At 42.1% G+C, this 9190-nt stretch overlaps 1 protein-coding gene across 2 annotated transcripts; it reads right to left on the bottom strand.

Annotated features, from left to right (window-relative positions):
• Positions 1–2257: 2257 nt before the first annotated feature.
• Positions 2258–8185, bottom strand: LOC133135102 (ankyrin repeat and SOCS box protein 13-like). 2 transcript variants are annotated; one of them, XM_061251883.1, is made up of 6 exons: positions 7904–8185; positions 7060–7259; positions 6581–6731; positions 5998–6132; positions 4556–4747; positions 2258–3007 (listed from the first exon to the last, which is right to left on the bottom strand). In XM_061251883.1, exons 1-6 carry the CDS (start codon positions 7944–7946, stop codon positions 2880–2882), a joined length of 849 nt encoding a protein of 282 aa, XP_061107867.1. In that variant the 5' UTR covers positions 7947–8185; the 3' UTR covers positions 2258–2879. The 2 variants fall into 2 exon arrangements, with proteins under 2 accessions (XP_061107867.1, XP_061107866.1); XM_061251882.1 differs by lacking the exon at positions 7904–8185 and adding an exon at positions 7674–7830.
• Positions 8186–9190: the final 1005 nt, after the last annotated feature.

Genomic DNA, 9190 nt, shown 5'->3' with positions numbered 1-9190 from the left:
CAGGTAGAGTGGTTATCACTGCTTGTATGTGTGTTTATGAGGGTGTGATGTTCAGAGCAGTATTATCATTCCACAGATAAGGGAACTTGTCAGTGTGCACAACAGCCCGATCCCTTCCTGTGAGGAGTGGCAACAGGAAATGTTGCTCAATTCTGGGCCTCAAATATACATATATTATCATATCACAGCTTTTTCAATCACCTTGGCCCAAATACATTTCTGTCACACAGTCAGTGTACATTAAAAAGCTACGAAGTAATACAAGAAGAGACCAGAGTGATCCTAATTATTTTTTGAATGGCCAAAATGTATATATTTTTATGTTGTGTTAAAAGGGTGTTGATTATGAGGTCAGTTTGAATTCCTCACATGCTTTACTCTGCAGCTGTTTTATCTCACCGTTGCTTCCATTCCATTGGGTCATTAATGCCGGGATGACCCAGCACAGAGTTATGCCATTCAGCACAGTCACCCACAGGCCAGGGAAAGGCCAGGCATTTCTAACAGCACTTCCTTCCTGTCGTTGAAAGGAACAGGGAGACACAAGTACTTTCTGTAGTGACTCAGTTTATTACTGGAGTTTTGCATTACGTGAGTGTCACAACACACATTCACGTCCAGAGGCAATTCAAGTACATTTGAGAAGCTTGACACTTCTTACCAGGTGTAAGAAGTTCAATAACCAAAATGTCTGGACATATTGACATATTGTTTAATGCCGATGCTGACCGCCACAGATGCAAAAAAACAGTCATTCATTAAAGAAGCAGATGGGCAAAAACATCATCTTGTGAAGTAACAATATAGCACTTTTTTAGTTGTATTATAAAATATGACAACTTGTTTATTTTATTATTAAACAGAGATCAAGAGTCTAGGGTTTTTCGTGTGTGGTTGGCTGGTAAAATTATAAATGAAAATCAAATGATTATATTGACCCATCATATCAGCCATACTCTTACTGGCTGATTAATATTATCATACCTCCATATTTATATTTCAACTGGCCATGCTCACTGGATACAAGAATCAATATGGGCTGACCCAAGCACTGTTCTCAAACAGAAAGTGATTAGTTGCAGAAAATCAGTTTAAAATACTATAGACTTAAGGATTGCTTCACACCCCTTGACTTCTGAGTAAGACACTTTGCCTGGAATACATAGCCTGCACAAACAGGTCAAAGATTGTGAGTGAGATGTTAATTTCAATGTTCAGACCTGTGCAGAAGAGAATGGGCACCATGGCAAAAATAAAAGCAAACAGTGCCATTGTAGTTTTCCATTTCTAAAAGCTTTCAGCAAACCACAACATACAGTCTGTTTTGTCCATTTAAAATGGAGTTCAGACTACAGGGTATGTCTGGAGAGGATCATAATGGTATTCATGGGTGCCGCCAACAATTCCTTACATTCCTGTGTGTTGGCTGCCAGGTAGCTGTTCTGGATGTGGCAAGTCATATCAAGGTGCAGTCGCTTTTGAACTTTTGAAGTACTTCAGTTATGGAATACATTACTGTCTTTTTCAAGATTCATCCACACTCATTGTGAAAACAATAAACATCAAAACACCCAATTTTATCAGTTTGAACTGAATGTTTTCAGTTTGTATCAGCAGTAGTTACTTAGTTACTAAACATGCACCGGGGTGCAATAGTAATTATACTAAAAAGATACTGCATCACTCAGCCATCAGTGCCCGTTCACACAAGATGATGTATAAGGATGAAACACTTCCAGTGTACAAGCGTCACCTCATTCTATGAACCACCACCTGACACCATAAGGAGTTTGGGTCTTACCTTCATCTGTTATAAGTTAAGGGAATTCTACCCACCTCCCATAGGCCTGACCCACACCAGGAACCATTCCTTATCTTTTTCTGGGTTAAAAAATCTCCAGTGTTAGGAACTTGCAGTAATATAGACTCTACCCATTACATGAGCATGTTGGTTTTATACTGATCTAACTCTTAATGGGCATTAGCAGGTAGGGGTCATTTATATTAATTTACAGTGCTTTCTTTTTTTTCTTTCTTTTAATAAAATAATGTTGCTAGAGAACCAGAATGCAGGAGTATCAGTCCTTTTCCATGCAGACATTAACAAAGGTTCCAGATGCCACCTAGTGGTTGGCTAGCGTAGATACAGTTTTCAGTTTCAGTTGCTTCATAGAAAAGGAGAAACGGTCAAATGGAAAATTTGGCAGGAATGTGACAGTGACAGTAGTGACAGTAAAAAAAACAATAACAGTGTGCCTCAAAATTTACATTTTAATATGAATGATTAAAATCAGTACATTTAAATTATCCATTTAGCAAATGAATTACATGCATCCATTGCCCACATCCGTTGCCCAAGTCTCCCTTCATAAGAATATGTGAGTACAGTAGGAGAAATGCTGTTAAGATAATGATCCAGTATGGAATGACTCATGTGTATGTAATGTGCGTCAGTAGCCACACCTTCTCTTATCTGTCCTCCAACAAGTTGCCGGTGTAGTGTTCTCCCTGGAAAACCAGGTCACTGCTGAACATGGTGCTGTCAGAGACTACATTCACGGTCCAAAGGGACCTTTTCTCCAGCTAAAGCAAGCTGTAAACGGTAAAGTCTGTGGTACACTGATTGGGATGCTGTGATGTCCACTCTGACCTGAGTTTTAGGTGAGATTGATAGCTGACAGCTCACTTGAGTGTCCACATTACGATTTGCAGAGGAAAGGAGAGACATCTCCAAAATACAGGTCAACTTCTCCTGCAGCTGTCTCTCAGTCTGCTACCCGCTGACCAATCCCAGCAGGCGATGAACTACTCCCTCATTTGGATTGGATTCCCCTCCTGGACTTCCCAGGATGTTGTGGCAGGAATACGGACAGGATGAATCAGTAGTAGGAGAGGTAACTTATGATACGGTTGGGTAATGTTAGCTTGGACACCACCTCCAGAGCTCTTTCACCCAGCACTGTCCTCAGGGTCACCCTGCTCAGGTGCTGCAGGCTCAGGGGGGTGCCTGCAAACAGACAGGAAACACAATGCCTTATGGGACTTCAGCACATCACGCACACGTAATGTAGCTACGGCTGACAATAAGGCAATACGCTCTATTGATGTGCTCTCATCTTCATCATTTTAATTACGGGTTGACATCACTCTGGGTGAAATATAATCTACATGGCCTTAAAAACACATCTGAACAAATCAACGGTTTTGTGAGAGACATCTAAGGTAGGGGTGTCAAAACTCCAGTCCTGGAGGGCTGCAGGGTCTGCTGGTATTTGTGGTTTCCTTTCAATCAGCAGCCAATTAAGGCCTTGAGAACAAGGTGTGTGGACTCTTTAACCAGTTAAAGACTTTGAAATGTATCTCTCATGCTGAAACACACCAAAAACCAGCAGACATTGCGGCCCTCCAGGACTGGAGGTTGACACCCCTGATCTAAGGAATGCAATGTAAGGAATGCAGAACGAATAGATATTTATTTTTTGCAGACCTTTCCAGGGCTCAGTTTCACACACATCGCTTAAACAGTCCAGCGTAATTTGTTGCGCGCTCTATCAAATTATATCATTAATTAAATATGGGTTTGCTTGGTTTCACAAACTATAATTTGTTTAGTCAGTCTGGCATTGAATCATCTGAGATAATGGTGCACATAACTCTGCTATAAAGGGGAGATCACCCTCATGTTTATGGCCTCAATAGTCACATACTATACAGTGCGTATTTTAAATAATGAAGTACAAAAGGAAGGATTTAATTCTCACATATGTACACAATCAACAAATATATTTGATTGATCTACAAATAGAGCCGACTTGTAAGTCCACTATGAACAAATACACAAGACTACCCTTTTCAGGATCACACAACCCATTGAAATTGACAAAAGCAATATTTTTTTAACTTAAAATGTAACCTATTTTGACTTTATTTTGTTTTGGGGTTGTAGATCACTATGCTATTTGGGATGACATTTGGAAACACTCTGAAAACATTTATTAATGATTATGTAAATATTAACATTGAGAAATTCTTCTTGCTAATTATATAAAATTTGCAACTGCTGTGGCTTATATAAGCTATATGTTATCCAGTTAACATAAGCTTAAACCTGAGTTTTTGCAGGTCTGGGCTCAAGACACTGTTGCTCCCGTAACAAGTCTGGCTAAATTATGAATTTGGTTTGTGTAAACCAAAAACCCTGGGTTTATCCCAAAATGTCAACAGACTAATCAGGTTACCTCATACCTGAAACAGGGCTCAGATCAAGAAGGCATGAAGCAGAATACAAACTGGACAATACAAACGGCAAGCATATAGCATTCACCTAGAGAAAAGGCCCCCTTATTCAGTTAGAACAGAAACCCTTAAGTTAAGTGATTGCTATAGAAGACAGTATTTCTCAGTAAACATAAAAAATGAAAGCAGGTCCAAAACGGTTACGGTTTGATTTTCTCATTAAGATTAAATCTATGTGTAGGCTTTGACTGGCCCTTTATGGATAATTGCGTAATAAAAAGCAGAATGAGGTTATTTTCAGCACGGAAAGAAACCTTACTTTCGTAAAATTCTAAGCAGAGGTTGGGAGGGGAGCCAGGGTCAGTGTAGTCCATGGGCTTTTTTCCCAGGTTGTCTCTGGCATACACATTGGCCCCAAACTCCATAAGCATGTCTATCAGATCCACACTCTTCACTTTGGCTGCGTGGTGGAGGGCAGTCTCGTGCAGTTTGGCAGCATTGACATTGGCACCTGTGGAAGTGCAATGTCGAATGAGGAAGAGAACTCATCAGTGCCTCGGGTACGAAGTGGGGCTGAACGGTACGAGGAGAATACGCGATGCTGTTGTTGAATACTGCAATGACAATATGACTATAAACAAATATTGAAGCATGCACAGTTATAATGTTTTTTTCTGTTTTAGGTACACTGCAAACATAGACCCCAGACAATGAATAGCCTATTCCCTCTGAATAAAAAAATAAAAAAATAAACATTACTTCCAACATGCTTTTATGGAACACATTAACAGCCAATCAATTCGCAGAACATCAATTTAAATAAATACTATTAATAGAAGTTCAAGCAGTCTTTTGCATAGTGTTTATCGCGCATGTTCCTAGCGTGATGGCGATAAATATACAATAGCAGCTAAAGTGGTGCTTGGCTCACTGCAGCTCACTGATAGCTGACCATCCTGGCAGAACACTGCAGTCACACACTCCAGCAAGGCAGTATGTCTCAACTAACACTCTCAGAAACCCAGAGGAGGAAATGTTCCACGTTTCACCCTGGAAAAGAACAAAATGAGCAATGTACTGCAGAATTGTTTGTGGAGCCTCTTTTGCTGAAGATACACACTGTTGCCTGGCGATAGCGGCTATTCCACAGTAGTGCCAAGAAGCATTCTGCATGTCCGCAGAGCTGGGGACAAGTACATCATACAGGTCCAGGACAAGACATGAGAAGTGTTGGCAGTAAATTAAGCTTGTGGCAAATATTTGTGATACGTAACCAAGAGAGAGAAATTGGATTTCCTTCTCTGCAAAGCAAATCAATGTATTATGCAATTATACTAGAAATGCATTTGCATGTCTGCTGTTGTTAAGAGAAAATAAACATTTGCCTGAAATAGTACCACCACAGTTAAGTAAATATATAATTAACAAAGTTCCATGGAGTACAACAATTCTGTTTCTATGGGCATTACACAACTGGCCTGATTTTCAGTTTTCAGTGGACTTTGCTCCTTTACTGTAAATTGTTCAAGTATAACAGTGTGCTTATGCACCCTGAATAAGCTACACTAACACGAACAGACAACCCAGGCTCCTGAATCTGTAAGCAGACTTGGTCATGCATCCAAAAGGCCATTTCAAAACAGCCAATAGCTTGCTCGTATTGTATCATTATTTTCAGGGATGCCTGTATGATTCTGTATCCAGGGTCAAACCATTGGCGGGACCCCCATGCGGGGGTGAGGCCAGGCCTTTGGTCCCCACCTGCGTTAAGCAGCACCTTGGCGCAGTCCAGATGTTGTCTGGCACACGCCACATGCAGTGGGGTCCCAAAATGGCAGTCATGCGCCTCCATATGGGCACCCTTGGCAATCATGAGGCGCACACAGTCTGAATTACCTGCAAAATAACACACATCAGCACACTGGTCCGGGCCTGTGAGAGTCAGTGAGAAGTTAACGTGTAGTAAATAGTTATCAGGAACAAATGCTACTAAAATGGCAGCTACAATAGCTCAGGAGTAAGAGCGGTCATCTGACAGTCAGAGTCGCCGGTTCCATCCCCCGCCCCGGGTTCGTCAAAGTGTCCCTGAGCAGAACATCTAACCCCTAATTGCTCCGGACGAGCTGCCGTTGGAGTGTGAGTGTGTGTGTGTGTGTGTGTGTGTGTGTGTGTGTGTGTGTGTGTGTGTGTGTGTGTCAAAGAGAGGCATTCATTTTACAGTAAAGTGCTTTAAATAAAAGCACTGTATTTAAATGCAGACCATCAACCCCCCAAAATTCCCAGGTGAGCAACCGCCCTCCCTCCCAAGACAGATACAGATTCTGAACGTATGCACATTTCATACCGCTCATGCAGGCTTCGTGCAGGGGGGAGAAGGTGAAGAGCGGGGGGTTGACTGTGGCTCCGTGGTCCAGCAGGAGCTGCACACAGTCCAGACTGCCTGCGGCGCAGGCGTCGCACAGGGGCGTACTCCCATCGATGTTACGCGCGTCCACCTGAGGGCGCCACAATGCACAATTAGCTCAGGTGGTAAGAGAGTGCGTCTGGCAGTCGGAGGGTTGCCGGTTCGATCCCGCCCTGGGTGTGTCAAGACACCTAACCCCCAATTGCTCCTAGCTGGTTGGTGCCTTGCATGCCAGCCAATCGCTGTTGGTGTGTGTGTGTGTGAGAGTGAGAGAGTGAGAGAGAGAGAATGGGTGAATAAGAAGCATCAACTGTACAATGCTTTGGATAAAGGCACTATATCTGTGCTCCAGGGTTTGTTCTTGACCTTTTCGCCTAATCTCAGCTGCGCCCAGGCAAGTCGATCTCTCTTTCTCTCACCTGTGCACCAGCGTCCAGCAGCAGTCTGACACATTGGGTCTGCCCGTGTATGCAGGCTTCGTGGAGAGGTGTGATGGAGTCCACTGCCAGTACATTAACAGATGCTCCGCTCTCAATCAACTGCTGCAGCTCCACGGCCCGACCTCGGGAGGCAGCCTCGTGCACCTGAGAGCGGTCCGTCCAAAATCCCAGGCCATGAGCTGTGGTTTATAAAAATGAAAAGCTAAACAGCTCAAACCGTGTAATATTTTTTCAGGCAAAAGGAAGCAGGGCTTCATTATGACGGCACATTACCTTTAGTTCGTATAAACTGCTTGACAACGTAAAACAAATACAAGTAACTCAATACTAACGTTAGCCTACTAACTGTTCGAGAATAGCTAACTAACTGTTGTGGAATCTGTCGTGGCACAATATGAACAACATCTGTTTGACAGTCTGGATTGTCATAATGTATATGATGTAAATGGAAATAGTACTGTTACACTAAATTACACACGCTGTTTATTTACAGTTGAAGCAGGAACACTGATGGAAGTCAAGCGTTAACGAACGCCACCTTATTAGCTACCTTCAAAATTAGCTCGTTATGAGATTAAACGTTAGCAGCTCACGTCGTGCACGGAGCAGCTCGTTAACGACAACAGCCATCTGTAAACAAACATGACTGAAATCTGTCTTGATTCGGCAATGTTGGCACATGGGCTCCTGTGACAGATTATGCTCATCTACACAGAAGATAGCTAGCCATCGTACATATTAGCTGGCTAAATAACCAGTTATCGGCGCTGTAGGTCAGGTTACGTTGAGCTACGTCATGTGGGAAAGAATTTTAGTCACTCACCGATGTCTCCAAACAGTGACGGTCTAGCATGGGCGATATCCATGTCAGCTAAATACTTTGTACTAGCCTTTGTGCTAGCATGGAAGGAAAAGTTTAAACAAAACAGTTATTTATGAAACAAAAATGCATATCCAGCAAGCTTAACCAGCATCAGGACAGCCCCGCAGTCACGTGACCTTCTGTATGTGTTTACATGCAGAAGGCGATTATGGGATATGCAGTTTAGCATTTGGTTCTTGACCGTCCTTGCCTTCGTATGAAACTGTCTGAATGGGGATTTTTTTTCTATTAAAAACCCACCTATTTTATCCATTTATAGTATTGAACAATTCAGTTTTATTTCATGCATGCAAGGCCATTTTTTTGCCACGGAGAACGCCTGCTAATTTGCTACAACTTAAATCATGAATTGCTTTACTTTTTGATACACAGCAGAGTACTAAATTAAGCCATTTTGGTTATCTGCAACTCGCATACCGTAACAATTCTCTACTAATTTTTCTCCTTTTATTTGATTGCATAGATTCGGGAAATCTATGGCCTCCTAAGATACCTCCTGTTCTGTGCCATGCTGGTTATCATCTTAATAATGGTACTGAGTGGGTTACAGGTTTGTGTGTAAAGTGCACGCTTTGTTAGATTACAGCAGTTATACATGTATTTATTCCTAGACACATTGGGGAATTCTTCTGGAAAACATGGCAGTGTGCAATGGATGTGAACAACTGTTTCTGTAAATCTCAGGAAGATGTTCTGGAAAGATGAAGCATAATTTTGTGATCAGGTTCGGAGAAATTTCATAGGAGCACAATGAAATCCGACTGCCTAACAAGGTGACGTCGTTTGTTGGTTCAAAATAACATTGCGCAGTTTGTCATTCAATCGTCATCAAATTGGACCAACATCGAGGTGGGAGTGAATTAATAATCGTAACTCCATAAAATACGAACAAAACCCGTGTAATATTTGGATAGTTATGAAGCCAATTATTTTTTCATGCTATAGCGAAAGTGAAACCACGACTTTTGCACGTCTGTTTATCGACATGTATCAGTAGACTAGCGGCCAGTTATAGTAGGCAGATTCAACGAACAAGCAGACCTGCTTCCTCATCTCCCTCCTTCTCCTCCAAAAACCTGCACTCAGACCGGCCCTTTAAGAATGTACCCCGCTGGCTTAAACTGAAGTACACACGAAAATCCCTTATAAGACTAAAAAATTAAGCCTAATAAGCTGCCTGAAATAGTCCAACACTTGATTGAATACCCAACATGGGCTAAGGATGTG

This window comes from Conger conger, chromosome 8 (assembly GCF_963514075.1).
Source record: "Conger conger chromosome 8, fConCon1.1, whole genome shotgun sequence".
NCBI lineage: Eukaryota > Metazoa > Chordata > Actinopteri > Anguilliformes > Congridae > Conger > Conger conger.
The sequence above is the reverse complement of the archived record's forward strand: the minus strand, read 5'-3'. Positions and strand labels throughout refer to the sequence as shown.

Excerpts from the sequence above, each read along its gene's own strand:
- LOC133135102 (XM_061251882.1), bottom strand. The coding sequence starts at position 7,761 with ATGTGCCAACATTGCCGAATCAAGACAGATTTCAGTCATGTTTGTTTA. Across the intron at positions 7,260-7,673 it reads CGAGCTGCTCCGTGCACGAC|CTCATGGCCTGGGATTTTGG; the intron begins GTGAGCTGCTAA and ends TATAAACCACAG. Across the intron at positions 3,008-4,555 it reads CTGCTTAGAATTTTACGAAA|GCACCCCCCTGAGCCTGCAG; the intron begins GTAAGGTTTCTT and ends GTCTGTTTGCAG.